The sequence below is a fragment of the Peromyscus maniculatus genome, chromosome 5 (genome assembly GCF_049852395.1).
Source record: "Peromyscus maniculatus bairdii isolate BWxNUB_F1_BW_parent chromosome 5, HU_Pman_BW_mat_3.1, whole genome shotgun sequence".
Taxonomy (NCBI): Eukaryota; Metazoa; Chordata; class Mammalia; order Rodentia; family Cricetidae; genus Peromyscus; species Peromyscus maniculatus.
In genome coordinates, this window is record NC_134856.1 from 20,220,412 (window position 1) to 20,247,798 (window position 27,387).

At 38.8% G+C, this 27,387-nt stretch overlaps 1 protein-coding gene across 1 annotated transcript; it reads right to left on the reverse strand.

Annotated features, from left to right (window-relative positions):
- Positions 1-21,299: 21,299 nt before the first annotated feature.
- LOC102906760 (olfactory receptor 7C1-like) lies at positions 21,300-22,238 on the reverse strand. Its single transcript, XM_006971749.1, has one exon. It carries the CDS (start codon positions 22,236-22,238, stop codon positions 21,300-21,302), a length of 939 nt encoding a protein of 312 aa, XP_006971811.1.
- Between the last annotated feature and the right edge of the window lie 5,149 nt (positions 22,239-27,387).

The window sequence follows — 27,387 nt, forward strand, 5'->3', positions numbered from 1 at the left end:
TCTGGCAGTCGTGACCCAAGGAATACTACAAAGCCACACCACGCAACAGACCTCACAGAAGCGATTTATTGGGAAAGACACAAGAGGGTGGCTACCTCTACTTGGAAGAGAAGCAGCAAAGAACTGAGCAGGAGGCAGGCTTTATATAAAAGAGTTTCTTGGAGGGTGGAGCTGTCCAGGGTGGCCTGGGATTGGAGAGATTTTGTGGCCTGATCTTAGGCTTTTTTTCTTAGGGCCAGGCCTGGCCACTCTCCTACCTTAAGGGGCTGGAAACTGATGTTTGAGCTGTTAAAGTAGTCTAGGGGCAGGGCCTAGCCACTCACTGGCCTCAAGGGTCTGGGAATGGTTGATATGGCCATTAGAGAAGTCTGTGTGTGCGGGGGTTGAAGGACCTAACAGCTCCTGCCTCGAGGGCCTTACAGCTATAGTTCTGTAATATGTATCCTGAAATCTGGATTGGCAATCCCTCAAATGTTGTTCTTTGGCTATCTGAGATATTTTCTGGTTCCATATGAGTTTTAGGATATTTTTTCTATTTCTGTGAAAAGTGTGGGTATTTTGATTGGGATTATACTGAATCTTTAATTGTTTTTGGTAGGATGATAATTTTCATAATATTAATTCTACCATTCCATGAACAAAGGATGCCCTTCCATTTTCTAATGTCTTCAATCTCTTCAGAGACTTAACATTTTCATTGGAGAAGTCTTTTATCTCCTTAGGTTTATTCCTACATAATTTGTTTTCTTTGAGGATATTGACAATGGTAGTATGTCCATTATCTCTTTCTCACTGTATTTGTTGTTGGTGTATAGAAGAGCTCCTGATTTTTTTGTACATTGGTTTTGTATCCTGTCACTTTGCTGAAATTGTTAATTGTTTCTAGAAGTTTTCTTATGAAATTTTTGGGATCTCTTATGAATAATATTAAATCATCTGCAAATAGGGATAATTTGACTTCTTTTTACAATTACTATCCCTTTACTTTCTCTTGCCTTATTGTTCCAGCTAGTGCTTTAAGAACTATTTTGAAAAGGAATGGGATAGTGGACAGCCCTCTCATTTTTTTATTATAATAAGATGGCTCCAAGTTTTCTCCATTTAGAATGATGTTTGTCATGTATAGCCTTGATTATGCTGACATATGTTCCCTCCAATCCTTCTCTCTCAAGGACTTTTATCATGAAAGTATGTTGGATTTGTCAAAGGTTTTTTTCTGCATCTGTTGGGATGATCATGTGATTTTTGTCTTAAATCCATTTATCTGATTTATTATATTTATTGATGTAAGTATGTTGCATTTCCTACTCTGCATTTCCAGGACAAAACAAACTTGATTGTGATGGATGATCTTTGTGATGTGTGCTTATATTTGGTTTGCTACTATTTTATTGAGTATTTTTTCGTTTATATTCATCAGGGATATTGGTTTGTGGTTTTTATTTTTTGTTGTATTGTTACCTGGTTTTGGTGTTAGAGTAATAGTGGCTTCATAGAAAGAGTTTGGAAGTGCTCCATTGCTTGCTTGCTTGCTTCCTTCCTTCACTTTTCCTTGTGTCTTGCTCATCCAGAAAGGACAGCATTCATACTGTCAGCAGTTGAGGCAAGGGCAGTTCTTTGTCTAGTAGGTTATTTTGTGCCAAGAAGAAGACAAACTTTATTTTATTTGTGCTGAAATGTGGTGATATTTTATTTATATGTTAATAAATAAAGTTTGCCTGGAGATCAGAGGTAATAGCAAGCCATTAACACAAAAGTCAGGCAGTGGTAGCAATGAGAGGGCAAAATAGCAAGGTAATAAAGGCACAGATTAGACAGGAAGTGGCTCCCTTTTGGTAGCTGCAGATCTGGAGAGGTAAGGTTGGTGGCTATTACTCTTTCCCTGATCTCTAAGGCTTTCACCCCTATATGTGGCTCCATGTTTCTTATTTATTAATAAGACCGTTTAGAAATTTGTCTAAACAGAAATGTCTCAGAAGCCAAACATTCTCTCAGGATCAGATTGGTGCTGCCAGGAGGAATCATGTCTCACATCAACAGAATTCTAAGTTATCAAAACATTTAAATGCCATATTCTCTAGGTCTATGAAGTGTTTGAAGACTACCTATCCATCTAACAAATGTTTCTGTAAGTCTGAAGAACCTAACAACTGTAGAAATGACAAGCATGAGTGATTATAGCTCAAGTCTTCTCTACTTGAATAACTTAAGGACTAAAGCTTCCCATTAACAAGATAAACAGTCTGTAAGCAGATGTACCATATAAGGACAGTGACCTCAAAATTGTGACAATACACAAACTAACTTAAACAGAGGTAGAAATGTATAGTGAAATATGCAATGTGATAATAATCCTAAATATGTATCAATATACAAAATATCCCGAACAGGTAGAACATACATATAGTATGACAAATATAATATTACATTTCTATCAAAATATAAAATATTCCAAACAGGAATAGGAATATGTGTACAACAAATATAGTTTTGTATAAATATGTATCAGTATACAAATTATCTTTAATAGGAATATAAGAATAGTTTACATTTGCATCAATGTACAAGAATCCATATTAGTGCAAATTTTCTAAGGCTGATATTTTACTGAATTAGTTTACTAGTAAATACAATAATCTACCTTTATATCCTATACCTATTCATTCCCCCTTTTCTTTTCTAAAAGAGAATACTGAATCCAAACTTTGTTGTTCCACCCCCAACCGTACAATCCATAACCCTGAGAAAAATGAAACATTTGGGAGAGGGGTACCGTTTTCTTATAATTACTTCCTGCTTTTTAGGGGATGACGGTATTTCTGTGGGGTCTTGTAAAAAAGCATAAATTGTTAGGTCGCAATAGGGCTAGCCATAGAGTCTGCAGCCAGTTTCAGTAATGGATAGGTCTGAGATTCTGGCTAGAAGTGTAGTATGATGGACCATCTCATCTTAGAACTGTCCGGAAGAGTTTTCAGTCCAAAGCTGATCATTGAGTAAAGTTCTTAGGTACCATGGCATCTTTCTGGACTGAGTAGTCATTGTTGTGGAAATTTTACATGAATTATTTCCTATGGTTTTGCACAAAATATTTACGTTCCCTGTGGGAGGACCTTCCATTGATATCTCTTGACTGGCTGGGAATTATTATAATTAGGTACTGTGAAGGCAAAATTTTCTCTATCCTCTTCTTGTAGAGGTATGGTAAAATAAAACAGTCTTTTAAATCAATAACTATAATAGACCATTCTTTGGGTAGCAGGGAGGGCAACAGCATCCTATCCTGTAGAGAACCCATAGGCTAATTTGCTTTATTAATAGCTCTCAAATCTGTCAGCATTATCTAGTTACCAAACAAATACAGGTGAATCCAAGGGCTGGTAGTTTCTTCAATGTGTTGAGCATTTAACTGCACTTGGACTAGCTATTCTACAGTTTGTAGCTTCTCTTTTGTCAAAGTCCATTGTCTAACCCAGACAGGTTTATCAGTTAGCCATTTTAAAGGTAGGCTATTGGTACTTCTGAGAGTTCAATAGCAGTTGTGCTCTGTTTATGTACAGCTTGAATGGTTGGTGGCTGTTTTTTTATAGTATGTTATAATATTATTCCTAGAAACATGCATTGGTCTATATTCCCTTTCTGAGATTGTAGGAATTTTAATCTGGGTATTCCACCACTTTAATAGATCTGGGTCATAAAAATTCACAGCTACATTTGCCACATATGGCCTCAGCCTTTCTCTTTGTCCTTCTGGCCCTATGCATTCAACCCATCTCAAACTTTGTTTTACCTTTAATAGGATTCTAGTCCCTAGAAATTGGACATCTACCTCTTGAAGAGGCCAATTTGGATGCCATGATCTTGGTGTAACTATAGTCAAATCTGCACCTGTGTCTAAAAGGCCCTCTAGAACAATACCATTAATTGAAGTCTAAGCTTTGGTCTTTGTTCATTTATGGAAGTCTGCCAAAATATTCATTTTATTGTGTTCTTAGGAATTTTTGATTCATTTATCAGAGCTGTTCTATCATCCAGTGCAGTATCATTCTTTGCATTAGATGCTGGGTTATTTAATTGTCCTAGAGAGGAATTTCCTCCACAGTGGCTGGAAATGTTTGGACCATGTTTGGTTTGGGGGCCTGTGAAAGGCCCCCTGAGGTGTTTCCCGCTGGTAAAAGGTTGCCTTGTATATCTATTGTTGATCTACATTCATTGATCCAATGTCGTCCTTTGCCACATCTTCTGCATAATCCAGAAGGTTAGGATCTCCTGTTTGGAGTATTTCTAGAAGGAGTATTACTTCTAGGAGGACCCCATGCACAGTTTTTGCTTATATGACCTAGTGTACCACAGTTAAAACATTTGGTACCTTGAGGTCTCCTTCTGCCTCTGGAAATTGCCTCTCCTATCCAAGCCTCATTACCATAGTTAAGAGACTCAACACCATTTATAGATTGAATCCGTTCTCCCAGAAGTGCTGACCTGACCTTTAATGGTGTAAGTATTCTTTTGCATTCTGCTTTAGTGTTATTAAATGCCAAGGATTCAGTTAATACTTGTCTTAGTTCTTTGTCTGACACTGCCTTTTTTTATAACTGTGGTCAGCCTTTGAAAAAAAAATCAGTAAATGGTTCTTGTGGACCCTGGAAAATTTTTGTGTATAGCTCAGTTGGTTTTCTTGGTTCTGGAATTTTTTTCCAAGCATTTAAAGCTGCTATACAGCATAAGGATATTGCATGCCCCTCATAAGTAGCTTGTACATTTCTGTCAGTGAAATGTCCTTCACCAAGAATTTGATCTTGGGAGATTTTAAAACCTCTGATCTTACTCTGCTGTTCCAGACTTCTTGCTTCCTCTCTCAACCAGCTTTTCCATTGTAACTGCTGGCTATATTGTAGAACAGCTGAGATTAACTGATTCCAGTCATCTGGTATGATTCTATTTGTGGAAGATCATGTATTTATCATGTTTAACATGTTGAGTGTATACCATAGGTAACCACTGCTTCCTTAATGCTTTTTAAATCTCTCATAGGAATAGGTTGCAACATATTTTCCACATATAGCTCAGGATGTCTACCATCTGCTGGCCTCTCATGGATGATGACAGGATAAGCCATTGTATGAGAGCCATCTGGAGATGTTATGACTTGTATGGCCTTGCCCTTCTGCCTATTAGGTCCCTTGTCATCTTTTCTGAGAGTTTCTTCAAGAGCTTGCAACTGAGCATCCAGGGTTGCTTGCAGTGAGTGAACCTCCTCTGTTGTAAGGGATCTCAGAGATTTCATGTAATCATGCAGCCTTTTATGTTCTTCTGAAACACATAATTCCATAGCCCTTAGTTTATCAGTTAATGATAATTTTTCTTCCTCATAAAGTATCTGAATAGTGGCAACATTACTCTGGAGAGTTATTGTTTTATCCATTAATTATTCATATTTATTATCAATAGAATCAAATCTGGTTGTACATTTATTATTAATTAACTGAAGTTCTTGTAGTAAGTTAGCAGATTCCAAACAAAGAATCTTTTTAAGTCTTCATTGCTACCCTGTAAAGCCTGTATCAATTCCAATAATTACTTATGTTTGTTATAATTATTAAACCAGTTTTTCAATGCTATGTGAATTATTATGCTAAATGCTAAAATGGTGTATACCTATATACATCCCAGGAAGGTCATATATGTCCTGTAAAAATTCATTCATTATACAAGCAAAAAAGTTTTTAAATTCTTATGATGTAATATTTTCCACCATGTTTTAAGAAATATTCAGTTTGTAAATAAACTTATTAATTTGTTTATTTATTAATCAGTTTTAAGGTGTAAAAGTATCAATTACTTTTAACTTGGATGAAGTCCTTGATTGCTGGTATATCAGTTCTTGTGGTTTTTTGGGGGGTGTAGTATTGTTGCTTGGCCAGTAGGTGTCACAGGTGTAGCACCAAAACAAGTCTGGTGCAAGATGACTCAGGTCCCTGAATGGCTCCTGTGAATTAAGCACTTACCCAGGCAACCCCTGATCAATAGGTCGGGTTTCTGGGACCACAACAGTTTGTGTATAATGATGCAATACACCAATAACCTGGAAGTGCTCAAGCACAGTCACATACCTGGCAGAAGCCACCTGCCTGGTTGATGCTATAGGTCTGGTAGGGCAGGTGGGTGCACACACTCTCAAGGGTGGCATCCCAGGGTGTCCTGGAATTGGTAGCTGCTACAGTGAACAAATTTAAAAGTAAAGGAACAACAGTCTGCTGGTAATCTCTAAACAGGCAGGGAACTGTGAGCTGATCCAGCTCCTAAACGCATGGAACTAGAAAGGTGCCTAATGCAAGCACCTGTCTCTGGTGCTCTATCTGCTGAAGAACACATGTGCTTCTGGCAGTGGTTACAAGAGCTGCTGCCTTGTGAGTTGCCTGGCCAGAGAGTGATTGACTCACATGCTGTGTGAGCTGCCTAGTCTACAGGCTCACCACAGGGCTGCTGTATGCAGCTGGTCACCTGAGCAGGGATCAGGACCTTCCTGGGTGTTGAGGTTGAACAGGCTCTGCAGTGTGGATAAACTCATCAGCCCCCACCTGCATGCGTTAGGGTTTGGTCACACAAGTAGCCCCAGTAGGGATGCGTGGGGCTCAGATCCATGTGGTTGGAACCAAGTGGCCCCAGGGTGCTAGCAAGGCTGACATGCAGCAAGCACACAAAGCCTCTGAGCCAACCTGTCATGGCTGCCGCAGAGGCTATGGGCAGAAGCTACAGGGAGTGTGGGGTCTTTTTGTCATGTGGGTACCACTTATTACGATCAATTCACATGAGTCTATTAAATGGGTAAGAGAATTTATTAAGATATAAATTGAGGAAATACACTCACAATTACAGAACGGAGTAGATAGCAGAAGTCGTCCTCTGATTTGACTGAGTGTGAATCCACCTCACAGGTGGGAGCAGGGAGAAGGGGCATGTGACCCTTCTCCAACTCCTTATAAGAGGTCATGTACAATGGCAGGAAGCACTGCCTCCTTTGGGCCATATAGCCCAAGGTCATGGGCGGAGAAAATACCACTACACCAATTTAATGGAGTACATGTTTTTAAAGTATAGGAATAGTTTTATTTTATAACATTCTGAATCTTTGGTGTCTGTTGTAATGTGCTGGGGAACAATCTTTTTGTATACTATGAATGTGTATTACTCTCATTTGCTTATAAAAAGCTGATTGGCCAATGGCTGAGCAGAAAGAGATGGAGTGCAAGAGCCAGACAAGGAGAATTCTAGGAGTAGGAAAGGTGGAATCAGAGATTTGCTGGCAAATGCAGAAAAGCAAGAGGAGAATATTATAGTGAGAAAAGGTACCAAGACATGTGGCTAAAGATAAATAAGAGTTATGGGTTAATTTCAGTATAAGAGTTATCTGGTAATAAGCCTGAGCTATTTGCCGAGCATTTAGTTAATATAAGCCTTAATATAAGTGGTAATTTGGAAGTAGCTTCCAGGATGGGAAAACTCTACTTTACATAATGTTTCCTTGTTCATTTCTGATTCTGTTAATTTGAGTCATGCCTGTACTTTTTTGTGTGATTTTGTTTATCTATTTAAAGAACAACTCTTAGTTTCATTGATTCTTAGTATTGGTTTCTTTGTTTCACTTTATTAATTTCTGTTCTTGTTTTTATCTAAGTTGTTCTATTACCAGTAAAAACTCAGTAGTCAGATATTGGGGTGAAAACATGATAGATCAAAGAAGCAGTAGAGAAGCAACCAGCTGACCTTTTCGCTTTTTACTGGAGACCTAGCAAACATGCCTCTCCACACATCCAGGAACAAAAAAGGACCAGGAATCTCTAAATCCCTCCCTACACTTTGCTGTGCCTCACTATTCATCTCCCTGGGTCCTCCATACTCTCTGTGGCTGACACTTGTCAACTAGTCACTGGCTCTGCCCCTGATCCAAGGTTAATTTTATTAACACGGTCTCAGAGTGTCACAGTGCAATTAGATATTCCATAACATTTTCCTGTTTTTGTCTAAATAAAAAGGAAAGATTTTTAACTCTAATAGAGTACAACTATATACAATAAGAAGAATTACCATGTATTATCTAAATAAAAAAGAAAGAATTTGACTCTAGTATGGTGAAACTATATACAATAAGAACAATGATCAGGTATTGGCTAAATAAAAAGGAAAAGTTTTAACTCTTAACTGAAACTGTATACAATGAGAACAATTATCAGGTAAGGATTATATTCACAATGTCTAGTTCAGTTGTATTTGGCAAATTGGGAGAAAATACTCTCTTATATATCCTATTTTGGTGAGTTCAAAGTTTTATACTTAAACCACTTTCTATCATAACTTATATTACCAACCTAAAAATATCTTTTTAGACCTTAAAACATTTTCTTAAACAACTTAAGCTTTTATGTTTCTCAACCTTACAAACTTTATGTCTCTTTTGTAAGTTTCTTTTCTGAATTTAGTAACGAAGAAGATGGTATAACTATCTAGTCTTCAAATCCCATCAGAGACTCAAAAAGGATAAAATATTACCTAAGTAAACAGGAAGTTCTGAGCAAACAACTTCCAAAACTATACAAATAACAAAGACAGATGGCTGCCTGGACAGTCATCCAAGTTTCCTCTGCAATGTTGGGACATCCTTCTTAGACCTACAGGCCTAGAATATCTGATAGATTTTTCTGTGAAGCAGTAATTTTGAAGGGCTCTTTTACCTTGTCTTGGCAAAGTTCAGCAGTCAACCTCTTTGTGTCCTGCTTGTCCAATTTGGACAGCATACTGTCAGGAGTTGAGGCAAGGGCAGTTTCTTGCCTAATGGCTAGTTTTGTTACATTTAAAGCAAACTCCATAAGGAGGTTCTTTGATGCTCATCATCCTTTCCTTGAAGTAGATTGGTGCTGATAGGAACAGACATATTTCACTGTCATGAAAAGCCCTGTGTTGTTAAAGCATCTTAAATGCCATATTCTGTAGATCACTAAAATGTTTGAAAGCCACCTATCTAAAATACATGAAGCTAAATAAAGCTTATTTCTGTCTACATCTAAACCCTTACTAAAATGTTTGGTTGTTATCTTAATTATCCTAAATAGTTTGTAATAGTAGCTTTCAAGGACTAGAACTTTACATTACAATTTTAAATGATTTGCATAGGTGCAATACCTTACAGTATGCTGCCACAAAAATAGCCTTAAATTTATATCAATATATAAAAATGCATACCAGTGTAAAATTTTGAGATTAGTAGTTGCTTTTTAGTCTAAAAGTACATTCAGTAATCTACCCTTTTAGCCTATCATTTCTATATATCCCCTTTTTTCTTTTCAGAAAGAGATCCCTAAATCTAAGTTCCTTTGCTTAATTTCTTCCCTGATCATAACCAATAACAACTTGCAACTAACCCCCTTAAATGATGACAAACATCCATAACCAATGAATGGCCAAAATCAGCCTACCCCACCTCTCAGGAATGTGGGGTCATGTTCTTACAATTACTTCCTGTTGTCTGGAGGCAATGACATCTTTAGTGGACCTTGAGAAAATTGGGATAATGCTCAAGCCTTGGGAGAGCTAGCTGTATTATTTGTTGCCCAGTCTCTGTGTGATAGCAAAATGCAGGGCTTATCTGAAGTCCTGGATGGAGTACTCTATATAGGAGTCCATTTGAGCTAACTGCTTTAAAGTTGTCCTGAGCAGTTTGTAGTCCAAAGCTGATCTTTGGGGGATGTTTGACAGCTTAGTGGCATTACCAACATCCAGATGGATTCATCATTGCAGGGTCCTATCATCTTCTTGGAGACCTCAGTTCACTGAAGAAAACTGAAACATTTTAAATATCATATGCAGCAGATCTCTGAGAGGTTAAAGGACCACAATTTGTTAAATACATCAAGGGTACACAAACTTAGTTCTAGTTACCTGCCTCAGACTCAAACCCAAAAATATGTACAGGAAGGTAGATGAAGCTTATTTCTAGAATTAATTAGTACTCTCTATGACCACTAATATCACAACAGAAGGTTATATATGTATGTATATATATCATATATATATATATAATCTTATAGATTTTGAGATAATATTTATATTTAAGAAGAGTTTTAAAGAATCAAAAGAAAACCAAAGGGTTATGAGATTAGTGGCTGTAGCAGGAATCTTAAAAGTTCTTATTAATAAAATCAAACCCGAGGCCAGTTATCGGGGTTAATGCTGGTAGATCAGAGAGACAGAGCAAGCCACAGCTAACCTCACCTGGTCAACTTCTCAGCTGGTCTTGTTTCCTCAGACTGGAAGGCTTCTGTGTCCTCATCCCAGTGGCTCTCAGCTGAACTGCTGCTGGAAAGCCTGAAGCTTAACTAGCCACATGCTTAACCAGCCAAATGCCTCTAGTGTCTGGTCCTCAAGCCTTATATACCTTTCTGCTTTCTACCATCACTCCATAGGATTAAAGGCTTGCTTCCTGGGATTAAAGGCGTGAGTCACCATGCCTGGCTGTTTCCAATGTGGCCTTGAACTCACAGAGATCCCAGATGGATTTCTGCCTCTGGAATGCTAGGATTAAAGGTGTGTGCTATCACTGCCTAACTAGTGGCTTTTCTGTTCTCTGACCCCAGATAAGTTTATTAAGGTACACAATATTTTGGGGAACACAATACCACCACAAGTGGCAATAGAATAATCCCTTTTATAGGGTCTATATAACTATGGCTGCTTGGATCACTGTATAGAACAAGCTGTCCTCGAACTCACAGGGACCCTCCTGCCTCTGCCTCCTGGGATTAAAGATGTCTGCTACCATGCCCAGAAAACATAGGATCTCATTATGTGGCCCAAGCTGGATTCAAACTCCAGTTACAGCCAATTGTGAGCTGCCATGTGGGTGCTGGGAATTGAACCCAGGTCCTCTGGAAGAACAGCTAGTGCTCTTATCTGCTGAGCCATCTCTTCAGCCCCTGTGTTTTCTAGTCTTTAATTATGCTGGATATTATCTCCTTTCAGATATGTACCTGGCAAAGATTCTCTCCTACTCTCTGGGCTTCCTCATCACTTGATTTTTTTTCCTTAGGTGTGCAGAAGCTTTTTAGTTTTATCAAGTTCCACTTGACCATTGGCCTTGATTCCTGGGAAAATGGAGTCCTATTCAGAAAGTTCTTTACTAAACCTGAATTTTGTAGAGTACTGGCTGATTACTTCTAACCATTTCAGGTTCCATATTAAGGCCTTTGAACTATTTGGAGTTAATTTTCAGGTTTTTTTTTGTGTTTTTTTTTGAGACAAGATCTCATAGTGTAGCCTTGGCTGTCCTGGAACTCGTTCTGTAGACCAGGATGGCCTTGAACCCACAGAGACCCACTTGCCTCTGCCCCTCAAGTGTTGGGATTAAAGGCGTGCTATAGTGGCGACTTTTATTGTTTAATTAATAAATAAAGCTCAGGAGTCAAATATTAGAGTATAAACATGATAGATCCACAGAGCGAGGAGAAATGATCAGCTGACCTTCCTCTCCACCTTCTCAGATTGAAAAAGGGCACACGAATCTTTTCAAGCCCCTCCTTATTCCTCCCTGTGTCTATTGTCCTCTGAGTCAGTCAGAAAACTCTATGGTTTATTTCTGCCAGCTGAATGTGATCTCCGCCTCCAAATCAAGGTTTAACTCCCTTGACGGTATGGGAGCAACAATACAAACAAATTTCCTGCAACAGCATAAGACACCATGGCTGGTGCTGGCTCCATTCTTCTCTTGACATCCAGTTTTCCCAGCACCATTTGTTAAAGATGCTCATTTCTTTGGTGTATGTTTGTTCTTGGCAAGTTTGTCAGGCATAGGCAGCTGTAGTTGAGTGTACTCTGTTTTGTTCCATTGGTCTGTTTTACAACAGCCTACTGCTGTTTTTTTTTTTTAAGGCATTTTTTTTTAAAGATGTGGGGTTTTATTTATTTTAGATTTATTTATTATGTTTACAATGGTCTGCCTGCATGGATGCCTGCAGGCCAGAAGAGGGCACCAGATCTCATTACAGATGGTTGTGAGCCACCATGTGGTTGCTGGGAATTGAACTCAGACTTCTGGGAGAGTAGCCAGCGCTCTTAACCTCTGAGCCATCTCTCCAGCCCCCCTACTGCTGTTTTTAGAACTATAGCTCTATAATGTGCCTTGAAATCTGGAATGATAATCCCTCCATCATTGTTCTTTTTGCTCAGGATTACGTTGGCTCTCTTGAGTCTTTTTGTGGTTACATGTATTTTAGAATGTGTTTTTCTATTTCTCTGAAGAAGGTTGGGGATATTTTGATTGAGACTGCATGGAATCTGAAAATTGCTTTTGGTAGAATGATTATTTTACAATATTACTTTTACTAAAATCCATGATCATGAGAGGTCTTTCCATCTTCTAGTGTCTTCTTTGATCTTTTTTCTTCAGAGATTTAAGGTTTCCATTGTAGAGATCTTTCACCTCCTTGGTTAGGTTTATTTCTAAATATTTTATTTTATTTGAGGCCATTGTGAATAGGAATGTGTACATGATCTCTTTCTCAGTTTGTTGTTGGTATTTTATAGAAAGGTTATTGATTTTTATAAGTTGATTTTGTATCCTGCCACTTTGCTAAATTTTAATAGTTTCTATAAGATATTGGTGAATATTTTTGGATCTCTTATGTATAATATCATACCATCAACAAATAGGGATAATTTAACTTCTTTTTCTATTTGTGTCCCGTTAATTTCATTCTGTTGTGCTTTAAACACGATAATGTAAAGGAGTGGGGAGAGGGTTCCTCCCTATGTTGTTCCTAGTTTTAATGAGATTGATTGCTTTGAGTTTTTCTCCATTTAAGGTAATGTTGTCTGTGATTTTGTCATATATTGTCTTGATTGTTTTGAGGTATGTTCTCTCCAGTCCAACTCTCTCTGAGATTTTTATCATGAAGCTATGTTGCATTTTTGTCAAAGGCTTCTTCTGAATCTATTGAGAAGATCATGTGATTTTTATCTTTAAGTCCATTTATATGATTTCTCACATTAATTAACTTATGCATGTTGAACCATCCCTGTATCTCCAGGACAAACCAATTATCATGGTAGATGATCTTTTTTATGTATGCCTGTATTTGATTTTCAAGTGTTTTACTAAGTATTCTTGCATTTATGTTCACTGGGACATGGGACATAGGCCTGCAGTTTCCTTCCTTCCTTCCTTCCTTCCTTCCTTCCTTCCTTCCTTCCTTCCTTCCTTCCTTCCTTCCTTCCTTCTCTCTCTCTCTCTCTCTCTCTCTCTCTCTCTCTCTCTCTCTCTCTCCCTCTCTCTCTCTTTCTGTCTTTCTCTCTCTTTCTCTCTTCCTTCCTTCCTTTTGTGTGTGCATGCGTGTGTAAAGTAATATTGGCTTCTGGCTTCAAAGCAAGAGTTCAGAAGTCTTCTTCTTCTTCTTCTTCTTCTTCTTCTTCTTCTTCTTCTTCTTCTTCTTCTTCTCCTCCTCCTCCTCCTCCTCCTCCTCCTCCTCCTCCTCCTCCTCCTCTTCCCCCTCCCCCTCCCCCTCCCTCTCCCTCTCCTCCTTCTCCTCCTCCTCTTCCTTCCTTTTGAATAACAAGTATTGGCTATATATTTCTGAAAGTCTGCTAAAATTTTGCTATAAATCCATCCAGGCCTGGGGTTTTTTCTTGCTTTTTCTTTTTCTTTCTTTCCTTTTTTGGACTGGAAGACTTTTTTATTTCTGGTTCAATTTTCTTATTTGTTATAGGTCTATTTGGTTTAACTTTGGTGGTTTGAATGTATTTAAAATGTACCCATCTTTTTCTATAGTTTTCAACTTTGTAGAGTACAGATTTTTAAAGGATTCCCTTCTTTCTTTGGTGTCTGTTTTAATGTTTCCCTATTCGTTTCCGATTCTGTTTATTTAGGTCCTGGTTATTGGGTATATTTATCTCGTTTATCTTCTCAAAGAACTGGCTCTTACATTCATTGACTCTTTGCATTGTTTTACTTCTAGTTGTTAATCTGCTCTGATGTTTATTATTTCTTGCCATGTGCTAGAATTGAGCTAGGTTTGTTCTTTTTTCTAAATTCTTGAGTTGCATCATTAATTTCTTTTTTTGTGTTCCTTCTGATTTTTTTAATGTAACAACTTAAAGCTATTAATTTACCTTGTAGAACTCTTTTAATGTGTCCCAGAGGTTTTGTTGTATTGTGTTTTCATTTTCACATACTTACAGAAATTTTTAAATTTCTTTCTTGATTTTTTTCTTTGACATTTAGTGTCCTAGGATGTCATCTATTTTATAGATGCTTCAGTGGTCTGCTGAGTAGAATTTAAGTTCTTTGGTGTTTGGGTGGAATATTCTATGTCTATATTAGGTCCATTTGATTAATGATGTAATGCAATTATGATGTTTCTCTGTTTATTCTTTCTCCAGATGACCTGTCTACTAGAGAAAATGGAGCATTGAAATCACCTGCTATTGATGAATTTACCTTCATCTATTTCTTTAATTCCAGTAACAATGCTTTTCATGAACAGGGTTGTCTTATTTACGGTTTCTATTGTTATAACAAGAAAAAATGGGAAGAAAAAGGTTTATTTTGATTAGATATCCATATCACAGTCAATCATCAAAGAAAGCCAGGGCAGGAATCTGGAGGCAGGAACTGAAGCACAGGCCGTGGAGGAGTGCTGCTTACTGGCTTGCTTCTCATGTCTTGTTCATCCTGCTTTCTTTTTGCCACTTAGAACCACCTGGCCAGGGGTGGCACTGCCCCAAATGACATGCACCCTTCCACACCCATCACTAATCAAGACAACACCCTACAGACTTGCCTACAGGCTAACCTTATGCAGGTATTTTCTCAGTTGAGAGCCCCTCTTCCCAAATGACTAGCTTGTTTCAAGGTGACAAAAAAACTAACTAGCACATGGGTGTACCAGCATTTGGTGCATACATGTTTAGGATAGAAATGTCTTCTTGGTTAATTGTCCCCATGGCTAGAAAGAAATGCTTTTCTTGATCTCTTCTGATCAGTAGTGCTTGAAATCTATTTTGCCAGCTGTTAGGATGGCAACTGAGTTTGCTACCCAGACCCATATGCTTGGGATACAGTTTCTATCCTGTAAAGTAGTGTCTGTCTTTAAAGCGGAGTTTCTTATAGACAACAGAATGATGGATTCTGTTTCCTAATCCATTCAGCCAGCTCTAGCTTTTTTTTTTTTTTCAAGACTGGGTTTCTCTGTGTAGTTTTGGTGCCTGTCCTGGATCTCGCTCTGTAGACCAGGCTGGCCTCGAACTCACAGAGATCTGCCTGGCTCTGCCTCCCAAGTGCTGGGATTAAAGGCGTGTGCCACCACTGCCCAGCCAGCTCTAACTTTTGATTGGACATTAATACTTAAAGATATTATTGAAAAGGGTAATCATGATACAATCCACAGACCCAAAGAGGCTAAGTAAAAATGAAGGTTCAAGAAAGGAACACATAAATCTCCCTGGGAAGGGAAATAGAATAGATTTTGCAGGTGGACTGGGGGCTGGTGGGTATGGGAACAAGATGGATCAGGTGGAGGGAGAGTGTACTGGGAGAGACTACTGGAACTGGGGGGTCAATGTTGAAACCTAGTGCAGTGGAAATTCCCTGGAATCTAGGAGAGTGACCCTAGTGAAGTCTCCAGTAATGGGGGATACAAAGGCTAAACTGGCCATCTTCTGTAACCAGGCAAGGCTCCCAGCTGTGGGACTAGGACATCCCACCTGAAAGATATGCTGGAGTAATGGGGGGCACAGAACTTGTGGGAGTGGCCAACCAAGAACTGATACAACTTAAGGCCCCCAGCACAACAGGGAGCTAATGTCTAGTACTGTGTGGATGGCCAGGAACCAGAGGCTGGTCAGCCTGGAGACGCAGCATAGAACCAGATACTACTATACTACTGGGGAAAAAAGTCAATGAAATGATTCCTTATGATAGTCTGCTATACTCATAGATCAGTGTCTAGCCCAATTGTCATCAGAGAGGCATCATCTAGCAACTGATGAGAGCAGTTGCAGACCCACAGTCAAAAACTGGGCAGAGCCAAAGGAACCCCATAGAAGAGGGGTAGGAAGGATTCTAGGAGCCAGAGGGGTCTAGGACACCATGAAAACATGGCTTACAGAATCAACTAAACGGGACTCATAGGGGCTCACAGACTGAAGAGACAAGCACAGACCTCGTATGTGTCTGAGCTAGAACTCTGCATAGGTGTTATGGTTATTAGCTTGGTGTTCTTGTGTGACCTCTACAATGTGAGTTGGGGGTGTCTCTGACTCTTTTGCCTGTTCTTGGGACCCTTTTCCTCCTACTATGTCACGTCATCTAGTCTTGATATCAGGGTTTGTGCCTAGCTTTGTTGTAACTTGTTATGGCACGTCCAGTGGATATCCCTGGAAGCCTGCTCTTTTTTTAAAAAGGGAAATGGAGGAGGAGTAGATCTGGGGGAGAGGAGTTGCAGTGGGAGAGGGGGTGGGAAGAGTGGAGGTAGGGGAAACTACAGTTGGGTTGTAAAGCATGTAAATAGTAAAAATTAAAATTAAAAACAGAAAAGTGTATGTGATTGCAGTCATTTTTTTCTGCTTGTGTTCTTAGGCCTACTCTGTGTTTCAGTAATTAATGCTGCATTTGTTTTCTTCCTACAGTTTTTTGGCTATGCTTATTCCTCTCTTCATTCTGAAGTATTGCTTTCAGCATTCTGTTTAGGAATGATTTGGTGGACATAAATATTTTAGCATGTTTGTATAATGAGAAGTTTTTGTTTTCCCTTCAGCTGTGGCTAGGTAGTATAGTTTGGCAACCATGGCTGCTTAGGACTTGGAATGCATTGCTTCAGGTATTTCAGCTTTCAAAGTTTCCTTTGAGAAATCAGCTCTTATTCTGATGAGTTTTCCTTTGTATGTGACCTGTGTATTTTCTCTTTCAGCTTTCCTACTCTTTCTGTGTTCTGTGTATTTAACTATGTAAGACATGGGGAATTTCCTTTCTGGTCTTACCTATTTGGTGTTCTAAGTGCTCCCTGTATCTATAGCTATGCATTCCCCTTAGTTTGGAGAGGTTTTCATCTATAATCTTGCTGAAGATATAGTCTATGCTATTAACCTGGAAATCTTCTCTATCAACTATGCCTATAATTCAAAGACTTGTCTTTTGATGGTATCTCAGGGTTCCTACATAATCTTTTCCTGTGATTTTTATTTTTTCACATTGTTTAGTTGTGTGATCTAGTTCCCCTCTCTTCAAGACCTGGTTGATGCACTCCACTTTAAGTTTTTCCTTTGAGTTTTCCAGTTGGGTTATTGAGTTTTCAAACTCTGTCTTCATCTCAGTGTCTATCTTCTATAGCTTAACATATGGCTTCTTCTTTCATTGTGATAATGGATAACAAGACATGCCCATTTTTTATGGCTAAAATGTATTCAGTTCTGAATACATTCTATATATTCTTCATCCACTCATCTGTTGATGGACACTTAACATGATTTTTATATTTTGCACATTTAAAAAATTCAACAGTAAATCTGAAAGTTCAAATGTCTTTATGAGACACTAATTTCCTTTTCTTTGGATATTATTATGCAAATCCAATGCTTGAAATCTTCAACATAATGTTTTGAAATACCAGAGAAAGAACTCAGAGAACTCTGTGTGATTTCAACATCTCTTATTACTTGTACAATCACCAGAAGATGCTAGACAGAAGACAATGGACTATACTGTACTTCCAAAGAGCAACAGTATCTAGAATGTTCAGAACAGAGAACAATGAGGTCATAGCACTAAAGACAGCATTAGTTAACTTTTGATTCATGTACTTTATTTGTCTGCCAAACCTTATTTTTTCCCCCTTATTTCACGATCTTCAAAGAAGAGGAATGGCCAGTAGCTCTTGTCCCACATCAGCAGTTACTGTCACAATCTGTAGGACATCTGCAGGAACCAGGTTTAAGTTTCCTATGGATATAAACACAAAGGAACTTCTGAGTCAGATGGCATTTCCAGTACTAACTTCCACAGCTTTGGTCCTGCACAAGAATTCTGTAGGCATTCTGAGGTTCACACCCACATGAGCCCTGACTTTAGTGTAAGATGTTAGATTCAGTAGGTTGTCTGCCTAAACTCACTCACCATTCATTTCCATGTGCTTCCCTGCTGTCATGCTTAATTGTCTTGGTTAATTTGAATGGATTAATAAAGACCTAGAAGGTTAGTGAAGGAAAACTATGGCTGCTTCTGTGGGGACATTTCCAGAAAGGAGGGGAGAACTACAGACTAAAAATGAGGCTGAACAGGGGCCCAGGTTGAATAAAAGGGAAAAAAGAAAAAGCAAGCCACAGCAATGATGCCATCTCTGCTTCTGGCCCACCACTTGACCCTCTGTGACCTAAAGACCAACATGGACTGCAAACTGAAGTTATGAGCCAATATTCTCCTTTTATTTTCCTTTTTCTCACATACTCTGTCAGTGACTAAAGAACTAGTATACTGCTTGGCAAGAAACCAAATATATAGACTTGGATCCTGATATATTAATTTTGGTAATTTCATGGACTTTATGTATGAACTGCATACCGTTTTAAGCTATAGAAATTTACCTCTAACAGGCATATGTTCAATAGCTAGCACCCATTTTTACTATTTCCTTGTCCCCCATTTGTTAAGTTCACTGTGGTTCCACAACAGTTAGTTGGGACAAGAAGTGTGCCTGACATTACCCTGCGCCTGGAAGGGAGCAATGGTAATGGGGAAGGGAGATGTCCACCCAGGGACCATGTAGGTAGCACTCTCAGAGTCCACCCTTTATTCTGTGTCTATCTGACATCATGTATGACCTCCTTATTCAGGGTCCACATAGTAACATTAAGACTTTTAAAGTCTTGACATAAGTTTTACTATGTGTGCTTCTGGAAGTTAGTTATAAAGCTGACTTTTTATAATTATTCCTCTTTATCACTTCATGGTCCTTTGGCCAAATCTACATAGCTGGTGATTTGCAAATTTTTGATATCTATAAAAGTATGAACTCTACCGTATCTATTTCTGCCTTGGTAGAATTGTTTTAGTTTTGCTTTCAAATCTTTCTTTCTTTCTTTCTTTCTTTCTTTCTTTCTTTCTTTCTTTCTTTCTTTCTTTCTTTCTTTCTTTCTTTCTTCCTTTCTTTGTATATTCCACGTGTATGCATGTGCAGTTGGAGGCTAGAAGAGGACACTGGATTCCATGGAGCTGGAGTTGCAGGCAGTTGTGAGCCATCTAACATGGGTGCTAAGAACCAAACTCAGGGCCACTGGAAGAGCAGCAATCATTCTTAACCACTGAGCCATCATTCCAGCCCCTAGAATTTTTAAAGAGACAATAGATGGTTACTCTCGTTTTTTAATGCATGAAAATCACAGGACCATACCCATTGCTTTTGGTCTTGGCTGCACCTCATTTGATATGTATATGAATCCTTCCAGGGTGACTTCAGACTTGCACCAGTTGATGGTTATGTTTTAGTGTCAGCTTGAGTAGATTGAGGGATATTATGGGAATTAGGAAGTCATTACATATGGGTGTTTCTGAAATCATATTTCCACAGAAGATTTTAGGGTGATGCAAGGAACAGAATAAGAAGAATCCTCCCTGAATATGGCCAGGACCATTTATTTGTCTTCCATACTCCTATGAGGATGACCCATGAAAGCCCCACTTAAAACTTTCAAACTCTTTTGTAGTTTGAAGTCCCAAAGTCTTCCATATTCCATAGGTCAGGCCTATTATATCAATACTGTGCTTCCTGGTACCAACTACTATGTTAGTTACTGTTATATTGCTGTTAAGAGACACCATGACCAAGGCAACTCCTATAAAGAAAGCATCTAATTGTGGGTTTGCTTAGAGTTTCAAAAGTTAGTCCATTATCATCATGGTGAGAAGCATGGCAGTACTCAGACAGATGTGTTTCTAGAGAAGTAGCTGAGAGTTTGATATCCTGATCCACAGGCAGAAAAAGAGAGAAAGAGACACAGAGAAAGACTGGGCATAGCATGCTCAAAATGTGAGAGACAGGATAGACTTAGTGATTAAAAACGGGTATAAGAGGTTAAATGAGATTATACCCTTTCTTGTCTTTCTTTCCTTGTGGAATACAAATTACTCAAAATCATGGAGTCTAAAAATAACTAGTACATGGGAGATCATATTACTTACTATTTAAGCTCAAATTGTTTTGATCTAAAAATCTGATCTATGGGGATGATATATATCTGAAAATGTATAAAAATAAGATAATCAAAAAATTTACATGTACCCATCAAAAGACATAATAATAAAATGCAAAGGAAGGCAATTAAATTAAGTGCACATGTGGTGGTTTGAATAAGAATGGCCCCCATAAGTTGATATAGTCCACCAGGAATTGGCACTATTTGAAAGGATTAGAAGGATTAGTGGGTGTAGCTTTGGAGGAAGTGTGTCACTGTTGGTGAGCTTTGTGGTTTTGAAAGCTCAATGGAGACCCAGTCTCTCTCTCTCTGACTACAGAACAGGATGTAGAACTCTCATCTACCTCTCCAGCACCATGCTGCCTGAGTGCCACTGTGCTCCCCACCCCCATGATAATAATGGACTAACTTCTGAAACTGTAAGCAAACCCATAATTAAATGCTTTCTTTTGTAAGACTTGCCTTGGTCATCGTGTGTCTTCATAGCAATAGAACAGTGACTAAGACAGCACATAAATACTTAATACAGAATTTAATGCTTCTCTACATTGGAAATGAGAAAAATTAAAACTCAGGCAAGGACATGAAAACACTTTGTAAAACAATATTTACTAATTGCTAATAAACACAGCAAGCAAAGCATTAGGGTATGTAAATATATTCAGGACATCTCAGAGCCTCAACTATTGAGCATTGTGTTCCATTGCACCTGATTAAATGTGTCTACAAAATCAAAAGTACTGTCAACAGGACAGATATCTCAACTTTCAGAAATGCTTGTCATGTAAGCATGAGCATGTGAGTTTGACCCATAGAATCCATGTGAAAAATCAGATGACACACATTTATAATCTCAATGCAGGACATGCAGAGACAAATGAGTACTTGGGTCTCAGTGGATAACACCCAAACTGAAGCACGCCCTCAAGGGACTCTGTCTCCAAGAACAAGGTAGATGGTCATCTTGAAGGTTGTCTTGTTGTGCTCGCGCGCGCGCACACACACACACACACACACACACACACACACACACACACTTAAATACATACACATACACAATTCCCCTACTTTCAAGGAGAATATAACAGATTACAAAGAAGCATATTCAGAGCTCTCTTCATGTCCCTGTTCCTCAGGCTGTAGATGAAGGGGTTCATCATAGGAGTGACCACAGTATACAGAACGGAAGCAAACACCCCTGCCCAGGAACCTTGTGTCCATGTAGAACTGAGGTACACTCCAAGGCAGGTTCCATAGAACAGAGAGACAACAGAGAGGTGAGAACCACAGGTGGAAAACGCTTTATACTTTCCTCCTGCTGTTGAAATCTGCAGGACAGATGTCACTATTTGAGAATAAGAGAAAAGTATCCCAGCAAGAGGGAAAAAGCCCATGATGCCTGTTACAATATATAACACGACATTGTTGATGAAGGTGTCAGAGCAGGCTAGCTTGAGGACTTCAGGAAGCTCACAAAAATAGTGTGGGATTTCCACAATGGCACAGAACGACAGCCTCAGTGCAGTTAAACTTTCAGGTAGGGCTCCAAGAATGCTTATGAGCCATGCCAGGAGAAGTAGCTGGGAACAGAGCTTAGGGCTCATAAGGACAGTATAGTGCAGGGGGTGGCAGATGGCCACAAAGCGGTCATATGCCATCACGGTCAGAAGCAAATTGTCTAGAAGTCCAAAGACGGTGAAAAAGTACATCTGGGTGATGCAGCCCACATAGGTGATGCGCTTACTCTGTGTCTGGATGTTCAGCAGCATCTTTGGGACAGTGGTAGAGGTGAAGCAGACATCAGAAAAGGATAGGTTAGAGAGGAATAAATACATGGGTGTGTGCAGTTTAGGATCAGAGACAATGGCCAGGATGATGAGCAGATTCCCAAAGATGGTCACCAAGTACAAAGACAAGAACAGCCCAAAGAGAGCAGACTGAATCTCTGGGTTCTCTGAAAGTCCCAACAGATAAAACTCTGGAATCCCTGTGTGGTTTTCTGGTTCCATGTAAACGAGTTGTCTGTATAAGAGAAGAAACAGGAAGACCGAGCTACAGAAAACAAACATAGCAGGTGTTTGTATGCCTCAACTTGAACCCCATGCACTGGTGATATGGGGCATTTCTTAATGCTTGCTTCTCTTTAGAGGCTGGAGTTTCTAAATTCAGCCAATTCTCCTGTGGGTCACCTCATATGGGACTCCTGGTAATAACACTTAATTTAGTAGTCAGAGCTGACTTTAAATACTCAGCCACCTTAACTCCCCCTCAGCCAGCTGTTATCACCTAAGATCTCTTTTCAATTACTTTTATCTCTCATTTTAAAAAATATATTCTGTGAGGACTTCATATACATACACAATGAACTCTGATCACTTCCATTCCTCATTTCTGCTTCCAACTCCTGCCATATTCTAACGTCATACTCTCTTTTTTACAGAGTACAATGTGGTTTTCTTTCTTACTTGTTTTTTCTCTTAAAATAGGTAAGTATCTTTTAAATTAAAATATAAACGTATCATTTCCCTCCAACTCATCCCATGCCTCACTCAAATTCCTGGCTCCCCTTCTTCAATTGTTATTACTGTATTTATGTGCACATATATGCATAAATACATAGATATAACGCACCAAGACCAGTTAGTGCTGCCCATATGTACTGAGGTGTGTGGAACTTACCAATTGACACACTCCTGAGGAATAGCACTTGTCCCTCCTCCTCTAGTAGCCATTAGTCACCAATAGCCCCCTCATAAAGGCTAGGGCCTCAAGATCTCATCTCTTTTTATGCAAGATGTATGCAGATATCCACAGGTGCTGTGAGTTTACAAGTTACATCATATCTAGAAGACAAACTTCACAACACTCCTCCCCACCCACCATCTCTTACATTCCTTCTGCCTTCTTTTCCACGGTGTCCCTCGAGTCTTGCAAGTGTGCGGGCTGAGAAAGATGCCTCAGTTAGGGCTGAGCACTCACAGTCACTGCTTCTCAGCATATTGACCAGTCATGAGTCCACACCGACTGCTTTCCACTCTAGAAAGATGCTCTTCTCACCAAGATTGAGAGCAGTTCAGGTCTGTGGAGATAAACATAATTATTTAGAAGGCAATTTGACACCAGAACCAGTTAGCCAAATAACAGTAGTAGGTTCCACCATAAGGCATAAACCTTCGCAGCCATGGACTTTTGACCATGTCTACAGTATCAGGCATGAAATTCCCATGCCACTAAAGCAGCAGTGGGAGCAGCCAGTGCTGGCCAAGACCCTGGATAACTTTTCATCCCCAGCCAATTGCATAGCACCTTCCAGCAGTCTGAAATCTAGACAGCAGTGAAGTGGTTTTCTGGAAGGGTTGAGATTGATATGTGTATATCCTGCAGTCAAAGAGCATGATATCATTAGTTTTAAATGCCATAATAATAAAATTAATTTAAATAAAAAGTTTAAAGTTAGAGTTAAATGCAACTTTAATAAGTTATGAGAAGGTCATTAAAAACCCTAAGAGAAGTTAGGCAGTGGTGGCACGTGCCTTTAATCCCAGCACTTGGGAGGCAGAGCCAGGCGGATCTCTGTGAGTTTGAGATCAGCCTGGTCTACAGGGAGAGATCCAGGATAGGCTGCAAAACTACACAGAGAACCCCTGTCTCAAAAAACAAAAAACAAGGGCTGGAGAGATGGCTCAGTGGTTAAGAGCACAGACTGCTCTTCCAGAGGTCCTGAGTTCAAATCCCAGCAACCACATGGTGGCTCACAACCACCTGTAATAAGATCTGGTGCCCTCTTCTGGCCTGCAAGGACACATGCAGACAGAACACTGTATGTATAATAAATAAATCTTTAAAACAAAACAAAACAAAACAAAAACAAAAAACAAACAAAAAAATAAAAAACCACACACAAAACAAAAAACAAAAAGCAAAATAAAAAACAAAACAAAACCCTAAGAGAGGGAGAGATGGCTCTGCAGTTAAGAGCACCTGTTGCTCTTCAAGGGCACCTGAGTTTGAGTCCTAGTAACCACATGGCAGCTTTCAACCATCAGTAACTGTAGTTCCAGGGGATCCAATGCCTTTTCTGGCCTCAGGGAGCACCAGCTACATACATGGTACACAAATATACATGTAGTAAAACACTTATACATGTTTTTTTTTAAAATGGAGCAAGTATAGAGTATTAAATCACTTTACCAAATGAATTTCATTCTCATGGAGGACAAGATGCTAGTGGGGTAATTTTGTCCAATTTTAGTTTATAAGAATTATTCAGAGTCCAGTGAGATAGATCAATAGGTAAAGTGTTTTCATGGGGCTGACAGCCTGAGTTCAGGCTCTTGGATCTACATCATAAAAGGATGGAATGGACACCTGGAAGTTGTCCTCTGACCTCTACAGGAGCACCATAGCATGTCCATAGTCTGTCTCTCAATAAATAAATAAAGTAAAAAGAACTTAAAAAATTAACTCTGATGCTAAAAGAAAACAACCTTCCTCACACAACCAGAGTAAAAAAGCCCATTTGTTTCATTAATAGCAAGTGTAGAAAACTATCCCAAATAAGTTAGGTTAGAAAATATACTCATTACATACTAAATATGATGACTAGGTTACAGGCAGCTCAAAGAAGCAATACACTTCTCATAGTGGCAATTGATTTGTTATCATTTAATGAGTCAGTAAAAGGCATTCTGAATATAGTAAGCTCACCTTTATAGGTACCAAAGACAACTCTATGGACATAATTCTGGGAAAATTCTGAATGCTAGGATCTTGCCAACCATACAAAACAGTTTCTTTATCAGCTAATATCCACACAAACATGAAATTATAGGAATAATTTCCATTAAGCTCACATTGAAGACAAATATTCATACATACTACTGTGACTACCAAGTATTGTTGTTATGAATCTTCAAACCAATGTGATTAAAGAAAAAAAAGTGACAATGCTTCAAACTATAGATAAAAGCAATAACTATTTTCACATGTGAAAATGACAGTATAAATTGATTGAGAAGCTATTGCAATCAAAATGTGTATTGTGTAAGGCTAAATATTTAAGCATAAAACATGGCACTTTACTTACTATCAGCAGCAATAAACAGATAATTTGTAGAAAATTATCTACCTACCCATACCTACCCAACTTTCTGGAGCTGGTGAGGTCATGAATCTTAGGGTAGAATGTCCTAACACCACTTTACTAAACCAGGCTGATTCCTAACTGCATTCTGAATACTTATCCTTATACCCACATATGAGTGTAGCTCTCATTCCTCATCAAAGATCACACCTCATCACCCATTCTCTTTGTAGAGATGGTAGAAACACTGTAAGAGCCAGAGGACCAGGAAGTCTACTGTGAGACTGTGTCTCCTAGGAATGACAAGGAAGATATACCCATGATAACTCAACAACATGGCTGTGTATACAGAATCTGAACAATGACCACGCCAGTAGACATGCTAGCATGGAAGGGGGATGTCTCAGGGGGTCCCATCCCTAGACAGAGAACTACAGGCAACTAAGGACTGCTGAGAGAGGGGGAATTAGTCATCCTAGGGATGAGCCTCTAACTCACTGTTTATCCAATACCAAGTGGTCAGCCTTAACAGCATATCCATACAACCAACTAAATGGACTCAGCATGTTTTATTTATATATTTATGCAAATATATAACAGTACTTAAAGAAAAAGAAGACATAAATTTGAGAGGGAGTGAGGGTTACAAGGAAGGGTTTGAGGAAGGAGAATGGGGAAGGAAAATGATGTAAGTATATATTAATTAAATACACATTAAAAAGAATCTAGATTAAACAAGCAAGTAGAGGGGCCAGGAGAGGTAAAGCCAATAAGGTATTGGAGGTGGGGGTGAATATAATTAAAGCACACTGGATGCATGTATGAAAATGTCACAATGTAGCCAATTATTTTGGAAATTAAAATATATGAGTAAACATCATCATAAAGAAAAAAAATATTTCAGAGTGAAGGTGTGAAACTCCACAGCCTCAGGATGGCTGTTCTAACTGTACAGAAGATCATTGCAGTGTGTAGAATTCAGACCTGGTTAATGTTGGTGTGTGATGTTTTTACTTACAAGTTTTTATAATAAAGCTCTTTCTTTCTTTCTTTCTTTCTTTCTTTCTTTCTTTCTTTCTTTCTTTCTTTCTTTCTTTCTTTCTTTCTCTCTCTCTCTCTCTCTCTCTCTCTCTCTCTCTCTCTCTTTCTTTCTTTCTTTCTTTTCAAGATAGGGTTTCTCTTTGTACACTAGGCTGTCCTGGAACTCATAGAAATTAGCCTGCCTCTGCTTCATGAGTGCTGGAATAAAAGGCATATACCACCACCACCCTGCAATAAACTTTATTTTTAAAGGCAAAAATTGTGACATGCACAGAGAAAATTTTGGACATTGAAAGAGATCATCTTACAAATGAATAAGTCATATTTATAGTGCTTACATTTACAGGAACTAAATTAATCTTTTATATGTTGAATGACTTCATTGCATCCAATCCATATCTTCAGAAATACATGGAAGGGGGAGCTATCAATTATATTTCATAGTTAACTGAAGGAAACTTTAATAAATGATGGATAGATGTGTGAGCAATGAGGTGCAAGGTAGATAAGAACTAGTAGGTGATCCGAAGACATGAACATTGAATAAAACACAAAGGAAACCAAACAAAACCCTAGAGAGAAGCAGGAAATTCTAACAGATGATGGAAAAAGAAAACCTGTAGATAGGATGTCAGGAAGACCAAGGAGCAAGAGGGATGCTGTGTATGAACAAGCTGCAGTTAAACCTAAGGCTTCCTTTTGATTAGTCACTTGCCCCTTGTAAATTGTTTTTGAAGCAATGACATTTCCTGTTTCCTAAGCCAAGGCTGTTCAACAGGAAGAATTACTTCTCTATCCTCTTATTTACTGTACTCAATCAGATGCTCATTTTCAGATGTGTTGTGCATCTTACCTTTCAGAAAAGTGGATGGTGGAGCTAATGCATCTGCAAAGCCATGGAGATGGTGTAAAGAATGATTCTGAATCACAGTAATGTTCTCTGGAGCAGAAGGGATTTTTTTCATATATGCTTGGATTTGTGAACTAATGGCAACGTCAGGATCTGTACTGTTTATTTTTAGTTCCAGAAACTT

Bases quoted from the DNA above. Each gene is read 5' to 3' on its own strand.
- LOC102906760 (XM_006971749.1), bottom strand. From the start codon at position 22,238: ATGGAACCAGAAAACCACACAGGGATTCCAGAGTTTTATCTGTTGGGA.